This window comes from Paroedura picta, chromosome 17 (genome assembly GCF_049243985.1).
Source record: "Paroedura picta isolate Pp20150507F chromosome 17, Ppicta_v3.0, whole genome shotgun sequence".
Classification (NCBI taxonomy): domain Eukaryota; kingdom Metazoa; phylum Chordata; class Lepidosauria; order Squamata; family Gekkonidae; genus Paroedura; species Paroedura picta.
Genome location: NC_135385.1, coordinates 24,447,833 through 24,469,410, shown reverse-complemented (window position 1 = coordinate 24,469,410; position 21,578 = coordinate 24,447,833). Strand labels below are relative to the sequence as shown.

At 57.3% G+C, this 21,578-nt stretch overlaps 2 protein-coding genes across 6 annotated transcripts; both read right to left on the bottom strand.

The window, feature by feature from the left end:
- Positions 1 to 339: 339 nt before the first annotated feature.
- On the bottom strand, positions 340 to 4,930 carry TEX47 (testis expressed 47). The gene is made up of 7 exons (XM_077316847.1): positions 4,807 to 4,930; positions 3,572 to 3,641; positions 3,316 to 3,419; positions 2,942 to 3,006; positions 2,129 to 2,324; positions 1,044 to 1,203; positions 340 to 509 (listed from the first exon to the last, which is right to left on the bottom strand). The coding sequence occupies exons 1-7, from the start codon at positions 4,873 to 4,875 to the stop codon at positions 472 to 474; spliced, it is 702 nt and encodes a 233-aa protein (XP_077172962.1). The 5' UTR covers positions 4,876 to 4,930; the 3' UTR covers positions 340 to 471.
- Positions 4,931 to 5,374: 444 nt separating this feature from the next.
- SLC5A11 (solute carrier family 5 member 11) lies at positions 5,375 to 20,943 on the bottom strand. 5 transcript variants are annotated; one of them, XM_077316836.1, is made up of 16 exons: positions 20,926 to 20,943; positions 17,561 to 17,740; positions 16,026 to 16,097; positions 15,740 to 15,844; positions 15,347 to 15,406; positions 14,955 to 15,059; positions 13,102 to 13,207; positions 11,753 to 11,833; positions 11,365 to 11,570; positions 10,990 to 11,125; positions 10,744 to 10,851; positions 10,139 to 10,289; positions 9,450 to 9,618; positions 8,985 to 9,200; positions 8,543 to 8,714; positions 5,375 to 7,546 (listed from the first exon to the last, which is right to left on the bottom strand). In XM_077316836.1, the coding sequence occupies exons 2-16, from the start codon at positions 17,693 to 17,695 to the stop codon at positions 7,326 to 7,328; spliced, it is 2,043 nt and encodes a 680-aa protein (XP_077172951.1). In that variant the 5' UTR covers positions 17,696 to 17,740; positions 20,926 to 20,943; the 3' UTR covers positions 5,375 to 7,325. The 5 variants fall into 5 exon arrangements, with proteins under 5 accessions (XP_077172951.1, XP_077172948.1, XP_077172946.1 ...); XM_077316833.1 differs by lacking the exon at positions 20,926 to 20,943 and adding an exon at positions 20,746 to 20,896; XM_077316831.1 differs by lacking the exon at positions 20,926 to 20,943 and adding an exon at positions 19,132 to 19,309.
- Between the last annotated feature and the right edge of the window lie 635 nt (positions 20,944 to 21,578).

Genomic DNA, 21,578 nt, shown 5'->3' with positions numbered 1-21,578 from the left:
ACTAGTAAAGAGAACGCAGAGGGGTGCGCACAGGGGGCTGCCTTGTGGCCGTGGACTCTGCCAGGGCCAGGACGGCTCCTCCCTTGAGCCTCTGCTAGCAGAAGCTGGGCTTTGCAGCAGTTCCTTCACACAGAACCACTTTTGGTTTTGCGGAAAAGAGAGCGAAAGGGTGGGGTCCCAGCCCCAGGCAGAGGGAAGAATCATTGTGCATTTGCTGGAGGGGGCTGTTCTTTTGGGGAGGGAGCAACCCCCCCCCACAGCCACGTGCCCTCTTGACCCGCCTCGTAGGGCGGCCTGTGCATGCCCTGACACCAACCACAGCGCACAGCAGGCCACACGGAGTGCTGAGAACTTGTTTATTCGTAAAGACTTCCTTAGCATGGCTTAAGGGGGGGGGCTTTAGGGATGCCCCCCACCTGCGGTGGTTGAATCCACGGTGTCTCCACGCAGTCCCGGCAGCCGAGGAGGGCTTCAGGCAGACATGTGCGCAGGTGTGGGCCACACGGAATCTGCAAGAAAGACCCACCGTCCTCTTCACACGGTGCTTTTGGGGCACTGCTCAGATAGCTTCCCTGCTGGCAGAAGTGGTGCCATCCCCCCCCCCACTGCCCCACCCCGGAGTGACTCTGCCTTGACAGCATGTAAGAAAAGTCTGGATCGGTTATGTCCGGGGACCGTTAACATCCACCGCACAGACTCATAAGCCCTCCTCTCCAGCCCAGCCCCTCAGTGGAGTCTCATCGTGGGGCATCCCTTTCCTGCCCAGGAAACTTTATGGCAGGTGGAAAGTGTTGGGCAAACAGCTGAACTTCCTTCCCCGTGTGCTGCTGTCGGAGAATAACAGCCACAGACGATACAGAGCTGGGAAAACCCCCAGTCGCCGTTTGCGTGGCCCTGCAGGACACTCGCGCCTTCCAGAGCGGAGATTTCGAGCCTGCTGCTGTGCTGGAAAAGGAGGGGCGGAGAGCCCGCCAGGCCTGCTTGCCTGTCAGATATTACTCGGGGCCCGCAGCGTGTTTGTGCTTCTCAGGAGGCTGCAGTACCTGCGTCCATCACAGGCTGCAGAGGGCTGCTGTACATGTCCAGGAACTCCTGCGGCCGCAAGCAGTCCTCGGCCTCGCAGAGGTACATGATCGTTTCCATCGGGATCAGGAGCTCCGGCACGACGGAGTGGAGGCAGTCTCCCAGGCCCTTGTTGCCCACCTGGAGGGCGAGGAGGGGAGAGAGGATCGGAGGAGTGTCTCGGCTGAGCCCCCGAAGGCCCCCCCGGGTCAAGCCTGGCTCTGCAGGGTCTGAGGCACAGAGGGAGGGGTCCTGCCCACTATCTGCTAGGCAGGCCCAGCGAGCAGCAGGCAGCTCCTCCTGCTCACAAGAAGTGGCTCAGACGGCCCTCTGAGGTAGAGGTCATCTCTGACACTGCTGCTTTTTTGGGGGAAGGGGATTTTGGGGACTGGGCATGTGCTCTTCAGCCAGCATAATCACCATTGCCCCCCCCCCACTCCCCTGCAGGCCTCTCTGTCTCTTTCATTCTTTGCCCCTTGACTGCTTCATCCTCCCAAATACTCCAGTGCTGAAAGGGCTGCTTCTCTGGAGGCCCCTGGCTCAGAGTGTGTTGTTTTTAGTCTGACTCACACACAACCCTCTGCCTTAATTCCCCTCTTGCGCAGGCCCACCCACTCGATGCTTCTGATTAATCCATTTAAAGCAGCAAATCTGGATGATCCAGCCCGCCTCAGCCCCTCTCTGCTGTGCGGGCTTTTGGAGGCAATTCCATTAAATGCACATTGCAGCAGCTCCAACAGAAACCGATTTTTGAAAGAGCGTCTCCCTCGTTCGCCCATTACAGGAAATTGCTTGAGAGGTTCAGGGTTGCCGGGGCCAGCCATCCTTGGACGAGCACAAGGAGCCCCTCATATTGTGCTCAAAGCTTGCAGGGGGAGGCGGGGTATTATTTGTGTATGCAGGGGTGGCCGAACTGGCTCCACAGATGTCCGTGGACTGCAATGACTGAAGCTGGCAGGGGCTGGTGGGAATTGTAGTCCACGGACATGTGGAGAGCCACGCTTGGTGCACAGCATACGGTCTATGCTTGCTTCCCCAGCCGGCCTGCTGCCGGGCAGCCCCTCACCTTGAGCGTGGCGAGGTAAACCCCCAGCCTGAGGAGGAGGGTCAGGCACTCCGTAATCACTTCTTCCGTCGTCTGGGTCTGCGTGACGTCTCCGAGGATTTCCGGCACTTCCACGGTCGTCGCGTACCACTGTGTGAAGAGCTTGGTCGGGATGTTGTGGGACATCACCAGGATCTTGACGTCATACAGGAAAGGCCTGGAGCGGGAAAGCATCTCCCAGCTGCCTCAAGAGGGTGGCGGCCCCATTGCAGGCAGAGCCAAGAGGCTCTCTCTGCCCCTCTCAACGGAGCCACCATGCTAGGGGGTCCCAGAGAAACTGGAAGCGAGAAATCTCTCTCTCCCTTCCCAAAAACTCTTGCACCTTCTTAGCCAACAAGTTTCATTCTGGGCATGCGCATTTGTTGGCATGCGTGCCTCTTCACTGGACTCAAACATTTTTCCTGTTGCTTCACAGCAACACGGCCGCCCACCCTCTTCGTTCCCCAAAGGCCTTCCAGACCAACGGGAGACCCACCAACCAGCGTTCTCTCCCGTCTCACACATACACAGCTCTGCCCGGGTAATGAGGCTGTGTTAGGTTCGTGTTCAGAGTCTGCCAGTAATTGTGAGAGCACTTGACAAACTGGCTTCCCACTCACAAACAAAAGCCACGATAGGGATTTTGAGTCTTCAAAACGCCATGAGATTCTATAGTGCTTGCAGTTAGACTGACACAGTGACCTCTCTGGGAATTGTACTCTTATCCACACAGTCTACGCTGGCCTCCCTCCCTCCCTCCCTCCCGGTGCACCCCGCAAGCCCTGGTTCACTCACACTGGCCCTTGACTTTCCATAGCTGCCAGCTCCTTCAGGATATGATAGAGCGTGCCACTGGATGACTGCAAGAGGGTAAGAAACACGCATGTGATCAGAGGACATTTGCCATCCCTCTGGGTCCCCAGAAACTTTGGATACATAGGAAAGCCCAAGACAGGAACTGAACAGCAAAATTATGAGATGTTTGAATGCTGTTTTCAGCACCTGTTTGAAGACCCCCCCCCCCTTTTAAAATACAGTTCTCAGTTCTGTGTTGTGTCTTAGGAAGACTGGGGGGGGGGGTTATTCTGTAGGGCCCCAAAACAGAGGTCAGTGTATATTATAGGCAGGAGTCCCGTGCTCCCCCCCCCTCTGCCCCCCCCACTGCTTACCTCGAGAATATGAAGAATGCAGCTGGGGTAGACGAGAAGGACCCCTGAGACCGGTTCCCCCAGGTGGAACTTGGCAATCTTCTGAAAAAGCTCTTCATGAAACGCTGATGAAGAAAGGGAAGGGAAAACACCGGTTGCTCCTCCGTCCAGTGGCCTTTATTCTCCCTCCCTGGAGCCCCAGGGGGTGGGCGCTGTCAGCACAGAGGCCGGAAGTCTCTTGGGTGTCCCTCGGTCAAGGTGGGTCCAGCGACCGTACCTGTGACTTCTCTGCCTTCGGTGTTCTCCTGCAGCATCGCCACAAGGAACAGCCGATGCAGCAGGAACTTCTGTGCAGACAAAGACCAGAAACACGTTAGCGGCCACTTGCCCATTTGCGAGGGCTTAGTAAGGAGGCCCTAACGCCGAGGATTGAAGCGGGGGGCCCCATCTTGCTCAGCAGGCCTCCTGGCACCACCTGGCAGCGGGCTTCTGTCAAAAGAGCCACATTCCCTCCCCAAATGTCAGTGAGTGTTGAGGACTAGAGTGTGAGCATCGCATGCTCTGCAAGGCCAAAGCAGTAGGACCTGCAAGAGACCCACTCTTCTGCTCATAAAATTAGGGTTGCTCCCTCCCCAACTCCGGTCCTGGAAGCCCCTGGTTCATATCACCACCTGGCCTCGAAGCTTGCTGGGGGTCCCTCGGCCTTGCCTACCTCGCAGGGTTGTTGTAAGAGAGTGATGACTTTTCAAAGTCAGGTTGGAAAGAAATGGGGGGGGGGGGGACTGAGGGGATTTCCTCTCCCGGGGCTTGAGATCTGAAGAGCCAGCTCTCTTGGGAATTGGCTGTATCTCCAGAACTGCACAATGCAGATTTTCTGCAGTTCAGCGCCCCGCTTTCCTGCACATGACCGGAGCATGGAGCAGCCAAAATATTTCAGGTTCTAGGCCAAGGACGGTGCCAAAGAGAAAGCAGGGCCTGTTGGAGAAGCCCTAGGGCAACGAGGAGGGGAAAGACGCCTACTGTTTATTTCCCGCCAAAATTCCTCCCCCCCCCCCAGAAGGCCCCCAGAGAGCCTGGGGGTGAGGCCTGAGAGAGAAGGGCGGAGGGGGAAGTCCCAGAAATGCCGTTCCTAATTTTTAGTTTGGGGACTATAGCCAGAGAGCCTCTGCCCATGTACAGAGTGCGATGGAGGACAGGTATTTTAACCGGCAGAGTGGCTGTGAGCGTCTCAGAGAGCCTCAGAGAGGGCAGAGGTGAGGGGCCCGGCAGGGGGCTGCCGGAGGAGAAATGGGGAGCCCCAGAGCAGCCTGAGAGGGGGAAGCCGGGCAGGGGGGGAGAAGCCCTCAGAGCCCCCCTGAGAGGAGGCCATTGTGGCCTGAGGGCTGCGCGGCCAGGAGGGAGGGAGGGAGGGGGGTGAGGCCGTGTCTGCGCAAAGGGCCGGCCGGCCGGCGGCTACTGCGAGCTCAGAGGGGGCTGAGGGCCAAGAGTGACAAGATGGCGCCGAGGAGGCACCTTGCTCTGTTGCCGCCGGATCTCCTCCAGGGCGCCCAGGAGGGTGTTCCTCGGCACCGGGTTGGCCATGGCCAAGATGGCCGCCTCGCTCCGCGCGCCGGTTCCGGAAGCCGAGAGAAGAGTCCGAGAAGCGCCAGGCGGGTGAGTGGGCCGCGGGCCTTCCGCAGGCAGACGTGGGTGCTAAAAAGCCTTTCCAAACAGCCCTCCCCGTTCGGCCTCAAACCTGAGGGGGGAGAGAAGCCCCCCGGCCCACAAGAAGCACACAGAAGCCTCCCGTCTCTTGAGCCCATTTTATTGCCCGTTGGTCGGTGCCAGGTGGGCCTTTTCAGTGGCGTTTCTCGGGCACCCCTTATTGGTGCCGTTGCTCCAGCAGTTCTCCTGGCGGCTCTTGTGAGGCGGGCGGAGGAGAAGCACCGCTGGGGCTGGGCCCACTCCTCTCTGCCTCACGCTCTTGCGGGGAAACCGAGCGCTGGGTTAGTCCCGTCACTGTGTGGTGAGCCAAACTGACCAACAAAGTGTGTAGCTGCACAGACACATCTCCCCACTGGTGCCTGGTTCCAGTCAGAACAATAAATAAAAACACGTTTATTGACATTCCAGAGGGGGAAATAACCAAGGAAATACATCGCGTTGCTTATAAAACACGCTGCAGAAATGCTTTCACAGTAAAGGACCCTCAAAATACACTCTCACTTTTGTATAAACAAAAATCCTCCTATTATCTCTGCTTCCCTTAAGAAAACGAAACAGGTCGCAAAAATGTAACGCACCCGCCTGACTTTGCACTTTTGGAAAATGCCCCTTCCCTCTCCCGTTGCCTGTGGTTTCTCACCCTGCCGGAGGGCTCAGCCTCCCGCCTTCCTTGCCTGCCTTTCGAGGAGAAGCCTGGGCCCTTTTTAATTAGCACCCTGGATTAGCTCCACCACCTAAAGCGGCATCATCCCAACACCCCTGAAAAGAAATATAGAACTGCACAGGATAGCCCTTGCCTCTCCAATGCCCTCGGGGTATGTAGACACTGGGGGGCAACAGTGAGCTGTTTGGGCAGGTTTACACAGCCCAGGTAAGCCACTTTCAAGCCAGGTGAACTGTCAGGACTGCCAGCCGGCCAGCCTTGGTCTCCAGTCCAGGTGCTAGCCTGGCCTGAGCCTACTTAGCTTGCGAGAGATGAAGGCAGGCTAGTCAGGGCAAAATGACGCCTGGAATTCCTTGCCTCCCTTGCTTGAGGAAGTCTATCAGATGGGTGCTGTCCAAGGTAGCCAAACGCAGCTTCCACTCCTGCCTTTGGGTCTGCCCTCCAGATTTCTTGCTCTGCGGCTGCCTGAGGTCAGTTTTTCTCTTTTGTTGTCCCTCTCAAGGCAGACTCCGCTTTTGGTCAACTTAAAGAAACAAGCAGCGGTGACCCAATTAATTTGGCTGACTTTTTAGGGAGGCCTCTTTGTGGGCCTGATGGGATGTTGCTTTAATGTCCCAGTCGTGGCTGCGTTTGAAGTTCTTAGCTGCGTTGTGCAGATCGCTATAAGCTGCGTGGGGTTCACGAGAGGAAGAGCGGGGCAGAAATATTTTAATAAATAATGAATAAATAAATATCCAGAGGACAGTGAGAGCGCTGTGGCACTTAGATTCTTCCCAGAGGTAGCGTTACTGTTTGCACCAGAATGCTAAACTCACGGAACTCCGTCCGAACGAGCAAACCAGGCCTTTCCCTCAAAAGGCTAAAATCAACAGATTCTTTCTCCGAGGAACGCCTGGCAGTTTGTTGAGTTTTAACCAGTTTGGATTTGCAGTTCAGACGCACCCTCAAGAACGCGTCTCTACAGGAATGTCTCCTGTCTGGTGCTTCCGTACTAAACTCCAGTGTCCACAAAGCAGCTGTCCGTGGAAGGGACGTGGCACAGAGAGTGTTGTGCTGTCGTTGTCACCCTGTGAGGTGGAAAGGACCGGCCACTCTGGGGGAAGACCTCCCCTCCCCAAAGAAGCCTCATCCAAGAATAGCCCCTTTCCTTGAAAGTAATAATTTCCTGGCCAGCCAGGCAGCCTTTCCCAGTCCCGGGTGTGCAGCTTCCCGGAAGCTGAGCTGGCCTCTGCTGTCTGTGAACTCCTCGAGAGTTTCAAAGAAACGCAATCCTTTCTATTCTCTAGGATGGAAGAAACAGACTGCACGTTTTACAGGATCCTTAGAGAAAAGTTAACAGTCCGTCTTAGTCGTCTGCATTTTAAACCCAAGTGTGTCTCTTAAGTGGGGCAGAAAAGGCCAGAGTCCAGCAGCACCTTAAAGGCCAGTAAAGCTTGTGGCCGGGGAGGGAGGCGCTCTTGGGAGTCGCTGCTCACGTATTCCGCTATCTGGAGATGTCCGGTATCTGACGAATTGAGCAGTGCCTCAGGGAATCTCCTCCCCTGCCACAAATGTTGTGAGTCTTTCAGGCACTTCGGGACTCTTGCTTTTCTCTGCTGCTCCAGACAGACTCACAGTCAGAGCTGTCCCTCTTGGACTTCTTAAGCAGGGGCAGAGCCAAGCGCTATGCGAAGTAAGCCCAGAGGAAGACCCCGGCTCCGATGCACAGTATCAAGTTGACGTTGAGGACGTGCTTCACCCACGGCGCTTCTTTGGGTGGAGCCACGGCGGCATCGATTCTGGTGGCTGTAGGGGCTCCGGGAGTGTCTTTCCCCCTGTGGTCCATCCCACAGACCCACAGAAAGAGCTGCATCAGTTTAGAGGCCGCCTTGCCGTCCAAAGCACCTGGGGAAGAGGAGACGGTCAGCAGTGAGGGGGCACCCTGCCCACAAGAACATTTGGCCCGCACAGCAGTTTCCTGCAAGAGGAACTATTACGCCCGAAAATCTCTCCTCCCCGACGCTTCGTCCCCACAAGCTGAAGACCGTGTCCTTTTGTTCTGGGATGATTAATGCAGGACCACTGCCTGCTCTGATGCTGTACTTGCCATTGCTGAATTCTCTTAACTCTACCAGCTTCTGCCACTTGACCTCGGGAACTGGACAGCGTATGAAGCTGTCTACAGGGCTGGCATGAAATTTTAGCCCTCGTATGGGAGACTTCCTCAGGCGACAGAATAGGAAACATCAGAGTGCAGACATAAGGAGAGAGTAAACTAGCAGTAAGTTAGTAAATATTTTCACCCTGGAGCATCTTAGGAGAACTATAACCAGCCCAGGGTTACCCAGCAGGTTTCGTTCGCGTGGCGGAGTGGGGGATCAATCCCGGCTCTCCAGATTCGAACCCACCGCCCTTGACTACAGCTCCTGCTGCCTGGAGATGCCGAGGGTCGAACTCCTCATGAAATATGCCTGTGCAGCCTCTGGGCAACATCTGCTGGGGCTTCCCAAGCTGCCCTTTGCCGAGTGTGGCCACTAGAGGGCGGTGTAATACAAGCTATCGACTGGACCTTGTGGTGGATTCAGGGAGGGAGCGGAGGTCAGCTGCAAACAGGGAATTTGGGGGGCTCATGGGGGGCTTGGAAGGCAAAGGGCTGTTTCTCCAGCAGCACCAGGGTTGTTGGCTGCCTTCCTTAGCACTGGGTGTTGCCTCTCGTGTCCCTGTGCCTGATTGCAAAGAAAACCTGGAGTTTACAAGGTTCAGAGATCTGCCTCAGAGTCTGCCATATCTCTGCATGTTCTAGTGAGGAGGGGAGATGTTTAAAAACAAAAAGCTCCCCTCCCCATTGTTGGCAGGTCCCGAAAGTGAAGCTTTGGCGTTTGGCTGTGGGGAGCCACCTACTTGTCTTGTCTTTGCCGACGGTTTCTGGGCTGTCCATAACAGCGAACTGCACCGCCATGGCAGTGGAAGCCGGGGGGGTTCCCGTGGCAGACCTGGGCAAGGGGCTTCCGGGGCCTGCAGGGTCCTTCGTGGCCGGGACGTCCTTGCGGGTGAACCACGTCAGCCGGCTGACCTGTTGGCACACAAAGAGCTGGTGAAACAGATCTGCTTCGGAGGTTTTCTCCAAAAGGAAATCCTTCTCCACTTTGGCTCTCAAAATCTGATCCCCCCAAAACCTCACTGGCCCCCAAGAGGCTCTGGGACTTGAACTGGAGACAGACTTGGCTGCCCTCTGGGATTATCTTATAGTGACGCTACTGTCTTGCTCCAGGCCTGCAGAAAGGGCGTCTCTCCAAGGCGTTTAGCCAAAAGACTGGGGCCGCGAGGCCTGGGTGGTCCTCACCATGTGTTCCGGGGGAGGGTCCGTCAAGAGGCTGACGGTCACCACCACGACCAGCGTGGCAAACGCCAGGATCATGGAGAAGTAGAGGTAGTGGACGTATTTCACCACCGCCGGCCGGCTGTCCGGCTCATCGCACCGTGGCTGCAGGTAGACGAAGTCCAGCACCAGCCGGATCAGGCCCATCACCATCCCGACCAGCAGGCCACTGAAGGCACCCTGGGAGGAAAGGACAGAGCCATTTGGGAGCAACCAGGAAGCACCGCAGCAGTCCCCCTGTGCGGGCTTGCCAACATCCAGGCAGGGCCTGGAGGTCTCCTGGGATTGCAGCTGACCAGTTCCCCGGGGCCCCTCGGCTGATTGGCTGAGAGGCCTCCCATTGCTGAAGGCCACCCAATCCCCACACGTTTCCCAGCCTGGAAGCCCTCCGGCCTGTGCCCTCCTCCTGCCACCGTCCCCCAGTCTTACCTTTTCGTTTGTCCTCCTCCAGAAGCAGCCCAAGATGAAGACGATGGCCACAGGAGGCTGCAGGTAGGAACTGATGGTCTGGATGTAAATGAACAGCTGCCCCCCCTGGCTGGCCTGCACCAGCGGGATCCACAGGATGGACACCACCACCAGGACCAGGACGAACACCCTGCAGCAGCAAGGAAGGCCCGGTGAGGGCCAGCTCGTTCCGACCGTCTGCTAGGTGACTCTCAGCCTCACCGCCTCCCTTTCTGCACTGTGCAGCACTTTCCTCTGGCAAAAGCCGCTCTCCCACTCCTTGGCATTGTTGTCCAGGCATTGGTTCCCAAACTGCCTCCCTGGGATCTGGGATTCCTCGTGGCTTCATTGCTGATTTCACCACGAGAAGGTTGGCCAGGGGAGCCACGCTCCCCTTCCAACCAGCCAGCTACCAAGGCAGGTATCCTGCAGTGCCCAGTCCCAGAGAGCCATGTGGAGCTTGCCCCAGAATCTTCTGCATGGCAGGGGTTGTCTGTTTTGGAAAGCACTGCCAGAATCTCTGCCTGACTTTTGCACGAGGCAGACTCGCGGCCTGAGTTGCAGGGGTGAAGCGATAACACTTTCTTGGTTGGATCTGCTCGCATCCCACATAGCAGACGGGGGGGGACGCGAGAGGCCCAGAGGCCTCCTGGAGGGGCTGCGTGTCTCACCTGCCCACGATCATCAGCTCCCATTCGGAGGACAGAGGCCGGAGATGCTGCCAGAGGTCCATGGTGAAAATGGTGCTGGCACTGTTGAAGATGGAGGTCAGGGAGGACATCAGCGCTGCGATCATCACGGACATCATGAGCCCCCGGAGCCCTGCGCACCAAAGAGAGAGGGCGCTGTGGAGCCAGACTGCCAGGGGCCTGCCTGCAAGCCACCTCGCCCACCACGCCTGGGGAGACACGCAGCATGGCCCCCGTGGCCTAGTGAAGAGAGAGCCAGGCCAGGAGGAGGGAGACACAGGTTCATATTCCCCCTCTTCCGTGGAAGCTCGGTGGGTGACCCTTGCACTCTCCGCCAGACCTGCTCCACAGGGTTGTTGTGAGGAGAGGACAATGCAACCCCCCCCCCCCTGAGTCCCCATTAAAGATGCATAAATAATCCTCAGTGCACAGAGGAGGCAGCCCTCAAGGTGGCATTCTGGACCAATCAGAGCCGGAGAGGCCGAAAGCACCTGGAGGCCAACTGGAATGCGGCGTAAAATGCTGGAAGACTGACCCTCTGGCCACTGACCCTCTGGCCGCTGCGCCCTTCACTGCGCCCCCCTCACCTGTGGGCAGAAGTTCAATGACGAGTTTTGGATAAGCAATGTCAGAGCATCCGGACGGGTTGCTGCAGATTTCCTTGCAAGCTTCCGGATCGGCGCAGGCCACCAGATCTGCAACGAAATTACAAACAACCCTGACAGAGAGAGCAGAAGGGGACCCACCGCAACCCAGCAGCACCCAGAATCTTAGGCCCCCACTTCCCCGCCAGTGGGGACCGGGCGACCCGACCCCTGCCCCTTGCCCCGTACCCGGGAAGAGGATGCGGCTGATCATGCCCGGGAAAACCATCATGAAGAGCGGCAGGATCTTCAGGTAGGAGGCCAGCAAGGACCCGCCCTTGGCGTGAGCCAGGGACTTGGCAGCAAGCGACCTTTGCACAATGACCTGGGGGTGGGGGGGGTGGGGGGGGAGAAAAGGAGAAAAGAGTTTGGGTCCAGGGCCTCAGAAGGCAAGCTGAGAGGTCCACAGAGAGGCATGCTTTAGTGTTCAGTGTGGCTTCATAGGAAGCCCCAGACTATTACTCGTGAAGGCCAAATCTTTCCCTCCCCTCCCCTCCCCTGAGGCTGCACATGGAGAGGGACCTTCTAGCAGCTGGAAGGAAGACGAAACCGGCCGCCTCTCACCTGGTCTGTGCACCAGTACCACAGAGACGGGATGGTCATTCCGACCAGGACCCCCGGCCACGGGAGGTCCGACGTCACGGGGTCCCTGAATATGTGGAAGGCGTCTTCCCTGGGCAAGCCGCAGCTGCTGTTGCCCGGGTGGCTCTTGGCAATGGCCTGGAAGTACCGGCCCTGCAAGTCCTCGAGCCCACCGACCTTGGCAAAGCCTGGGACACAGGGACAGAAACAGGCCGTTCCACCAGACTCCTTCGGCTGAGGCTTGTTGAAGCTGCAGCCTCCCACCGCAAAGCTCTTCGGCTCTTTATCTGTCACCCTCCTGAGACATCTCCTGTGAGGTCCCCTGTCCTAAGAGATCTAGTCAGCGCACTTCCCTTGAAAAGCTACTCACTGAAGCCCATGAGCGTGAGTGCCCCGGCCAGCATGATGACCGTCTGCAGGGTGTCCGTGTAGATCACGGCTGCCAGGCCGCCTGCAGGGAGAAGGGGAGCAATGAAGACTCAGGGGTGGCCTCTGAAAACCTCGAGGCTTTGAGGGTGACCAGCGTGGCCTGAAGGTTCACCGGAGCGGTTTCCGTGGAAGCATCGACTCTTTTAAACGGCCCACGCTTTACTAACTCAAACCTCTCCTCCTGATGAACAGGGACTGGGGCAAAGACATAATATTTGAGGATCCGGGTGAGTGGCCATGTTGCCCTGAAGTCTGAGTGCAGGGGCACGTGAAGGCCAACCAGGTTTTACTCCTGTTGGTCTAAGCTTCCTTGCGCACACACCCTTCGGAGTGGGAGGAGTGGAGGCCACAACGGAAGAGCCCTGCCTTTGGCCACGGCCACCTTCTCCTCGATCTCTGCAAGCCAGCCAAGGTTTTGCGTCACCTGCTGAAACCGCCCTCGGGGTTCTCACCTTTCCTCATCAGCTGAATTTTTCTGGTCACTTCCTCCTTGAGAAAGATCCCTGTTTATCCAGGTCACCTTTACAAAAGTGCCATCCCTGCAACAGGACGTGCTCTCTCTCTCTCTCTCGGTCTCTTAAGAAACACCGCCGGTCCCTGTATTGTTTGTTTATTGCCAAAATGGGTTCCTCTCAGATTGTATCACCGCCTGCGATGACCATCGGGAGAGGTTTAGTGTCTGGGCTAAACAGAGAAAGCCACATCCACTGGTCTGGTTTTGCCAAATGAGCCCCGGGGGAGGGGGAAGCGAGGTTTGGTGTTTCCTAATCACAAAGTCTTTGTGTTCCATTTAGGTCCCCCTGCTCCTGAGTCACCAAAATGGACGGGGAATTCTGTGCGTGGAGTTTAATTTCCAGCGACAAAAGGCAGAGAGAGGCGGCTTGAGTTCTCTTCCCAATTCCTTCTCCGGGTCTGGAGTTTGAGGAAACACGTCAGAACAGGTAAGCCTCCTCAGCAGGGCAAAGAGGGGCTTCTAAGGGACACTGAGGCTCTTCCGTTAGTTTCCCACAAGGTGACAATGGTGGGATGGATAGTTTTCAATCTCCGTATTGCTCGTTGCCCTAAATACCGCTATAGCTAAATGTGTGTGTGTTTGTGCATGCACAAAGTGCCACAAAGCAGGTTTTTCCAGGTGGTCTGCCTCTGCAGAGCACCCCTGGCCTTCCACGGCGGTCTACCATCCACGTACTAACATGGGACAACCTTGCTTAGCTTCCGAGGCCTGAGGAGGTCAGGCTAGGCCAGGCCGGGCAGGGCAGATGGATTGACTGGACAGACGCTCAGACTCACCGGCCACTGTGTAAACTGCTGTGATCACCAACAAGCTAATTACTGCCACGTAGAGATCCCAGTGCAAAGCCTGCTGGATAAAGAGGGCCCCAGCATATATGTCCACCTGTGGGGAAGAAGACGCAAAGGGTTATCTTTCCCGTAGGCAGGCATGGATGGCAGCCCGCCTGCCTCACCGGGAGCCCGTCTCTGAGAGGACCAGCTTTTAGGGCCACTTCTCCCCCCCCCCCCCCCCGCGTTGTAAGAGCACCAAGTCTCTCTGCGTTTTTCATGCCCCTCTGGGGACAGTTTGCTCTGTTTCGTCCCATTCACACCGCTTCCTGCTCTTCTTGCACAAAGGGGAGGCTTATTTATTAGAGGAAGTGCTTGAACAGGGCCTGGACTGCATGGCCTTGACCCAGTTTGGTCTGTCGTCAGGGGCTGGGATCTCGGAGGGGCAGGAGGCCTGGCACCTGAGAGCGGCCACCCGTCGGGACTTCCAAAAAACACCGGGTCTGCTTTCTTGCGGCTGTTGCCTCCTGGTCTCTGCTATATCCCACCCCCACAATGCAAGCCACGGGGGGCCCAGCCAAGTCAGCACCGGATTCTGTGCAAAGAAAACAGCAGCAGACAAGCCCAGCCACAGGGTCGCTTCTGTGCAATCCTGGGGGGGGGGGGGGGGAAGGTAAAAAATCTATTAAAACCATCAGGCAACTGGGTTTACAATATCTCCCAGGAGGAAAACACACCTGAACCCCACATCTCAATGTCTCCCTGAAGAAATCGTTAAGAAGCCGAAAAGACTAAGCAGCCGATTGATTGAACTAAGAAAACAAGCTGTTTGTGGGAGCCGACTCCAGAGCACCTTCCAGCGAGGCCCGGCTGCAAAGCGCCCCCTTGTTCCCTGCGGCTTGCAGGAGAGGAAGGGCCCCAGGGTGGGGGGGGGAGAGCCCCCCAGCATCTCTTCCTTGCTTGGTCTGAGGTGCAGTTAATGGGCAACTAGAGAGACGGCTGAGCCAGTTACTCTTTGAAGCTCTGTGGCCAATGAGGTTAGAAAATAACCAAGCCGGTGCCGCGTCACCTGAACCCATGGCCCCTTCTGCCGGGGCCGGCGTTTCCCTTTTCATCTGAATCCAGGGAACAAGTTCACCCAGCAAGAGGAACCCAAACCGATGGACGCCAAGATAGAAAAACCAGGCCACAGACAATTCTGAGTTCAATTCTGTCCTCAGGCCCGGGCCGCTGTCCTCAGCTCTCCAGCACAGCTCCTGCCGGGAGACCTGGGGTGGCCGCTCTTTGGGGCCGGGCCAGGGGTGGCAGGATTAGCCTCCCTGGAGGAGGAGCTTGTATTGGACAGCTGGTCTTATTATGGGGCCAGGCACCAAGGGGTGCTGCCCAGAGGTTATCTTCTCAGAGAGCACATATTTGGGGAACCCTTTGGCCTATCTTGCGTGTCCTCCAAAACGTCCTCCGGGGGACAGCCCTGCCTGAGGGCCCTCGTGGCCGACCCAGCTCTTGTTGTTGGGTCTCCTCCTTTCCCCGCTGCCTTTCCAACCAGACACTTCCCTTGTTTAAGAGGCCAAAGGGCACCGTTGAGCCGGATCTGTCCCAAAGGGGTGCGATGTCAGGAGAGCTTCGTAAAAGGCAGCCCACTAGGGTCAGCCCCTAAGCCTGCCTCTGCGCAGGGAGAAAGAGCAGCTTTGCCAGGATTTTCCCCACATGGCTTTGTGCTTCAGACTTCCCCTCTTGGCCCGCCATCCCACCTCTGAACGCGCGACAAGAAGGGCACAGGCAGAAAGGGACACTTTCCACGCCTCCGTGGACCTCCGCTTCCCAACCGGTTCTGCTGCGTCTCCTCTCGCCCCCCTACTTACTGAGATTTTGGTGAAGATATAGATAAACAAGTAGAGGATTGCCAGGAAGATCTGGATCCTTTTGCCGCCGAATCGTTTCTTCAGGTATTCTGGCATGGTGGTGACCTGCAGGGGACAAGAAAGAGGCGTTCTCCAAGGCAGAACTCACCGGGAGCTCCTGTACAGCAAAGTGTCAGGGGACACGACCCGCCTTATTCGGCCACCGGGGCACCGCGGAGGAAGAGAAGCTTGTTCTTTCTTTTCCCCTCCTCGGTTGTGTGCGTATTTGGGTGTTGCAGACCACTGATCTTCCCCTAACCGCTGATACGAAACCTCCTAAACGTTCCTGCCGGGGAAGCAGACTTGGGAGGCGTGAGAGGAGAACCGGGTGGGTCTCTGCCTGTGGTACTCACCCCAGCAGCCATGTAGATGGGGAGGAACAGCCAGGCCAGCACCAGGACGCAGAACATGCCCTGTGGAAGGAAGGCGGGCGCAGGTCAGAGGGGGAGGAACAGCCACGGTGCCATCGGAAGGCCGTGTGGACGGGCTCAGGGGTGCTTTTGGCCGCATACGATAGAAGGATCTCTGTGGGGGATGAGGGGAAGCTCTCCCACACGTCTTGAACAGACTTGGATCTCCTGAGATGGGGCAGCGTCTCTCTCCCCCCTGCAAACGCCGTAGCCTGTTTCCCATTAAGGCACTTTTTGCCTCTTCACCCCACAAGGTTTTGCAGGTTTGCACCCGCGGGGAAGAGGAAAGCTCCACTGCGGCATCGTCAGGCCACGTCCCTAGAGAGCCGTACTCACGTTCCACTCGTAGGCGGTGGCCGCAATCCCGGATGCCGCCCCAGAGCCCGCCAAGCCAATGAAATGCCCGCTGCCCACGTTGCTGGCAAACAGGGACGCTCCGACCTGCCGGGGGAAGCAACCCGTTGGCTCCTTCGTTCGCCCTCTGCTCACTCGGCCAAGGACTGGAGATCTCGCTCTGTGACAATGGATCTCCAGAAGACAGGGAACAGATCCCCCGGGGGAAATGCCCGTCTGCCCCAGGCGGACCCACGAAGGCTGACTCTCGCCCGGGAGATGAACTTACCGGCCACCACACCATTTTCCCGCCGGCGAGGAAGTAGCCCTTCACGGTGCTGCGCTTGGTCTTCCACATCGACTGTGAGAAGCAAAAAGGGGGCAAGTTAAAACCCTGAAGAGCCTACAGCTTCTGAGACAAGGAAACAGGGTCGTGTGGGCTGCATTTACAGTCCACCAAGAAGGGCTTGGGCCAGGATGCTTTCCGTGCCCTTGTGGTCTTGTTTTCTAAACCTGCTTTGTTTTCCATTACGTCGGCTCTGACGCGCTGAGCTGGACTCATCCGGATCTTTTCCCCTGTCACTTGGTTTCAAAGAGAGACCTTTATCCGGTTAACTTCCCACCCCCAATTCAGTTTTGGGGAAATTGTTCCCCGGAGAGCCGGGGGGGGGGTTCTCCCCACCGTATTTCAGACAGATACGAGCATCCCTCTTTGATGGGTAACTCCAGCAGTCGGCAGGACATTTCGCAAGAGCAAGTAATGTGAACTGGTCCCCCCTGGCCAGCAGTGGAGGGGTGGGGAGTCAGTGGGGCACAACGCCAAAGAGCCCCCCCCCCCACCTCCAAGGCAGCCCTGATCCCCAGGAGAACTGATCTCTGCCGCCTGGAGATGAGCTGTACTTCCAGGGGATGCCCAAGTCCTCCCTGCAGGCTGGCATCCCTACGCGTGGCAGAGCAAGCACATCTAAATAACGAGTGAAATGCCTCCAGGTACGGTTCCCCTTGTTCGCCCAGGAACAGCTGACTCTGTGCCTCTTTTGTGCCCACGAGTGGTTTGCCCTTTCGACTGGCTGGCACAGGACCAGACAAACACAACCGCTCAGGCCGGCGAGAGTCACTGCCTGTGTGGAATCAGATCAAATATAAGCCAGCAACAGGACTTTGGAAAGGAAGGCCTGTCCGGGCAGGGCTCTCTGTCGGCGGGTTACCTGCGCTGATTGGTCAGCCCCCCTTTCAGTTATCTGCTGGCTGATAAACTCTCTCTCTCCCCACCCGCTGGCTGCAGCAGATGGTTTTGTTGGTGTTTAGCAGCTGAGGGTGCCTGAAGAAGGATGAGGCATTTGGGGGCAGGATTATTATGGCAATCTGATGGAACCGGGATCCCACCCTCCAAAGCAGCCGATTTCTCCAGGGGAGCAGATTTCTGTATTCTGGAGACCAGTTGTGATCTGCGGGCACTCCAGTCCCTGCCTGGAGGTTGGCAGCTCTACTGCACAGCCACAAAACCCGAACAAATCAGTGGTTTGAAATTAAGGTGTCTGCAGATGTACTTGTACATTCTCTCTGAATCCGACATGACTAATATTAAAAGTCCAGCCGCGTGGGTCGTGTGAACCCTCAGGACGTCTTGTGTTAATCTGAGTTAACATCTAACGTGAATTTTTGCCACTCGTCCCCAAGAAGCCCCCTGCAAGCCCCCCCCCCCGGTCACTGTTTCCTGCTCTGGCTCAAGCACCCTCTTGCTTCCGTGGATCAACGTCCCGTCCCCAGAGGCCGCCCCTCCGGGACAGACGCAGCTTGCAGAACGAGACTCTTCCGCCTTACCCACAGTCCCACCGCCAGGACAAACACGAAGTAGAGAACCAAGACGATTATGTCCACGGACTGCAAGGTCTGCTGGGGAAACGCGTTCCCGTTGCTCGTGGTGGCCGACGTGGCGGTGGAGCTGACCGTCTCCATGGCCTCTTGCCCCGGCTGGCTGCTCTCCTTCCCTGGCGCATTTATCTGTGCAAAGGAGACAGAGGGGGAGAGAGCGTGCTTACGGGGACCCAACTGCGTTCCTAGAGACGACCAGCATCGAATGGCTCCGCAGACTCCTCCGCTTCAGCTCTGAGGTCGGCACGGAGTTTGTCTGAAGTGCCTCTTCAGGTTTGCCTTGCAAGGAGCAACATGGCACAGAGGCTGGCTGGCGGGAGGCCGCGTAAAAAGAGTCAGAATGCACAGCCACTGGCTGGCCTCTGGCCTCTGTCTCCAGTTTTCAAAAGTATCCCGGCTGGAGAAAGACGGGGGAGAACAGTTACCTGCTTGGATTAGAGGGGCTTGGAGGGGCTGGCAGCACGGCTGAATAAAGAATTCTTTAAAAGTTTACCAGGCCGTGACTCAACGCTCAACAGGCAAAGCGGCCGGAGAGAAGGAACTTGTTCTTCTAACACTGAACCAGCACCTGGAAAGAAGCCACTCACGGTCCCATGTGTGCGTCCTTGTCCAGCCCAGGAAAGGTCCGCAGGGCGAGCTGGAGAGCCCCACTCCGCAGCAGCCTGGCTGCCGGAGCCACTGTCCTACTAGCGAAAGAGCTCTCCGAAACTGCTGCCGTTTACCGAGAGGGAGAGCAGACAAACTAGTTCTTCTCCTCAGGTCCTGGCAGCCAAGGGTGCTCCTGAAGGGGCGGGTGCCCAAGCACCACCTTACAAAGTGGGTGTTGCTTCCCTAATTGGCCAGCCCTTTCCAGCTGCGGGAAGCGGCAGGAGAAAGGAAATTTCTGGAAAGTTACAGCACTTGTCGAGCTCAGGTTAGAGAAGAATGCGCCCCCCCCCCTCCCGGTGGAGAACCCTTGAAAGCTGCTGCTGCACACCCCTCTCCTGCCCTCCCTTCCGGTTTCAGCTGTCAGATTCCCTAACCCCCCAAAGATGGCAGAAAGTTCCCCCCAAAACTAGAATCACGCAAACTCCTTTTTATTAGGCCTGGCCCAAACAACACTAAAAAATCGAGTTCTGGGGGGAGGTCTGAAGCTGCCTGTTTTGTGGCATCGTGATCTGCCCCCTTTTCTTCTGACGAGGCGGCTGTTCTGTGGCCAGCGGAAAGTTTGGGCGTTTTGTGAATTCTGGTCACAGCCTTGTCTCTCGTCCTTCTCCTGGCACGCGCCCGAGTCCTTTGCCGGCGGGAAGCTCAGAACAACCGTGGCATTGAAACGGATCTGTTCATGCCCCCCCAAAGGCGGCCAGCAGCCCATGCCGAGAGCTCCAGAAAGCGCCTCAAAGCCGCTCCTGTGCCTCCTGCCGCCTCTTTTGCAGCTCTGTGTGAACAGCCCCCAAGGACCTCCGGCATCCTCCTTGCCCCTCTCCCCCACACAAAGGGCCCACTGAAGGTGCAGGCTGGGGACAGAGGGGGAGACTCACCATCTCGCTGTCCCGCCGGGTCCTGCCCTTGCCTCGCTCTGGACACCAGCCCTCGAGGCGGTTTAAATATTGCGAGAGGGAGAATTTATTGGCAGCCTCATTCCATTCATTGGCTCTGGCTCCTTCGCTGCTCATGAGGAGGGTGGTGTGGTCCCCCCCCGCCTGTCAGGGATTGGGGGGGGGCGGGTCAAACTCCAAAGTGCATCATTCAATCACCTTCCCCATTGCAGGGATGAGTTGTGTGGAGGCCCACACCCACCCACAGAGGGAGAGGGAGAGGGAGAGGGAGGGAGGCTTATGAAACCCGACAACAGTGTCTCTGCCCCACACCTGCAACTACCAGCTGACCCTTCTTCCCAGGCCCCCAAGTACCCAGGGCCAGTCTGGATCAGCCGGACCCCTTCAGAGAGAGGGGCAGGTCTGTAGCCACTCTGCACATTTTTAAAAGCCAGCAACTCCCTCAAAGGCCAAAACACATTCCAGGGAAAGAAAAACAAGGCGGAGAAGGGACAGGGCTCTGTCAACGGAGGACGGAGAAGCTGGGCGCAGGCCAGATCCCAGCTTTGTCCTTTGCTAATCCCTCCCTGACGGTCCATGCAGCTGCCCAGAGTCACTCTCGGGCCTTTCTCAATCCAGAGCAATCGGGATAACATCGCTTGGTTTTCCACAGCTCACCGCGTGGCTGTTTTGAAGAGGCCAGCGTGAAAAAAGAGGCCAGGCAGGGCGCAAATTCCAAGCATTCCCCTCTTCCCTTTGTGCTGCTCTTTGAATCGGCACTTCAGCCAGGAGGGGGTTTTCCACCAGCCCTGTGGTCCCTGCAGGTGGGCAAAGCCGCTTAAAGGCGGCGATTCTGAACAGATACCAAGACGGAGAGGGGGAAACGCAGCTGATCCACCCCTCCCACCACTCCAAGAATGGTTTTATGGTTTAAGCTCACCAGGTGGGGTAGCTGGAGCTAATGGAGGGCACCTTTCCTCGTGGACTCTCGTGAGGAGCCTGACTGCACCATGTCCAGCGGCTGCCGTGGCCCCCGCCCTGTGTTCTCTAGGAGTTCCCCTCAGCACCCAGATCCCCTTGGCTCCACCTGCTCCTAGGCTCTGTCCTTTCTCTGTTCTTGCTCTCCGTCTCACTCTGACCCTCCCTTGAGCATCCAGGCTCTTTTCTAAAGAAACGGCAACCGGGTCTCTTCCAAGCTGCCTCAGGAGAGGCTCGGGATGCAAAGTCAGCTCTGCCGAGCGAGCCCAAGTCTTTGCCTGCAGTCTCTTCCTTTGGGCCCTCGGTGGAAAGTTTGGCTGCACAGGGGTCGTTTTCTCAAAGCCGAAGGAGGTTTCTGGTTTTGCTCCATGGTGCATTGTGGGAATATCTGTAGAGACTCCATACTCACAGGACCCGCTTCCAGTCAGGCATGCAGGACCTCCAGGGGGACCTCAGTGGGATACAAGGCCTTAGAGCCCACCCTCCAAAACGTCCCCCAGGGAAGCTGACCTCTGTAGGCTGGAGCTCAGCTGCAATTCTGGCTGATCCCCAGGTCCCAGCTGCAGGTTGGCACCCCTAGGAAGGAAACCTGGCTGGCAACAAGACAAAAGTTGGACAGACCCCAAGAACAACTCTTACCACAGTCTTCTCTGGCGTACTCTGATCAAATTCTGGTTCTAAACAGTCCTGAAGGGGTCCCTCTCTCGAGTCTCCCACAGAGAGAAACTTCCAGAGAGAGCCAAGCAGGTCTTCTCACGGCTGTCCTAGAATCTGAGCTCCTCCCTCCTGCCAGATCCCCCCACACACACACACAAACACCCCATGGCCACAACATCTGCCTCTGAGATGTGCAGGTTCAGGGCAGACACGTCTTCTCCCACCCCGGTTCAGCACCGGAAGATGGACTGGTCCGTGGCCTCTCTGCTGGTAGAAGCTCCCTCATCCCTGAGGGATGAGACTCCAGGGCGAGACCTGTGACTCAGAGGTGCACCAGATCCCGGGCTGGTCTCCATTCTGTGTTGCTGGAGCAGTGGCTGACCGAGCAAGTGAGTGACAGGCCTTGTCAGCCTCACCCCCTGATACTTGGCAACCAGCACAAAGCGATGCTTATGCCATGCCCAGGCTGCGTGCCAACCATGAGCTCAGGCCATATCTTGTGAGCCACCCTCGCTCTCCCTCCCTGAGGCGGCCGTGCCTCTTCGGGAGGGGTCAGGTCTCCGTGCAGGAACTGCAAGTGGGAGCTGCACTTAGCTCGACCCCACCCAAGGATCCAGAGTGCCCGGAAGAGGTGTCTGTCTAGCGGTGTCTGTCCCGACAGTCCAAGATAGTAAGGAGACATTAAACCCCAGCCCCACCCCACAAACCTCAGGATCGCCCACAGTCGCCTACTCAATGTTGGCTGCTGACGGGCATCCCAAAGAGGGGAGGCTCGACACACCTGCAAACAGCCCCCCCCCGAGAGCCCAGAGTAG

Coding starts and splice junctions, on each gene's coding strand:
- TEX47 (XM_077316847.1), bottom strand. CDS start 4,875: ATGGCCAACCCGGTGCCGAGGAACACCCTCCTGGGCGCCCTGGAGGAG. Junction 3,420..3,571: donor CGAAGGCAGAGAAGTCACAG/GTACGGTCGCTG, acceptor TTTCTTCATCAG/CGTTTCATGAAGAGCTTTTT. Junction 2,325..2,941: donor ATGGAAAGTCAAGGGCCAGT/GTGAGTGAACCA, acceptor TTCCCGCTCCAG/GCCTTTCCTGTATGACGTCA.
- SLC5A11 (XM_077316831.1), bottom strand. CDS start 19,266: ATGAGCAGCGAAGGAGCCAGAGCCAATGAATGGAATGAGGCTGCCAAT. Junction 10,852..10,989: donor CAGCCGCATCCTCTTCCCGG/GTACGGGGCAAG, acceptor ATTTCGTTGCAG/ATCTGGTGGCCTGCGCCGAT. Junction 9,619..10,138: donor GAGCTGATGATCGTGGGCAG/GTGAGACACGCA, acceptor TTGCTGCTGCAG/GGTGTTCGTCCTGGTCCTGG.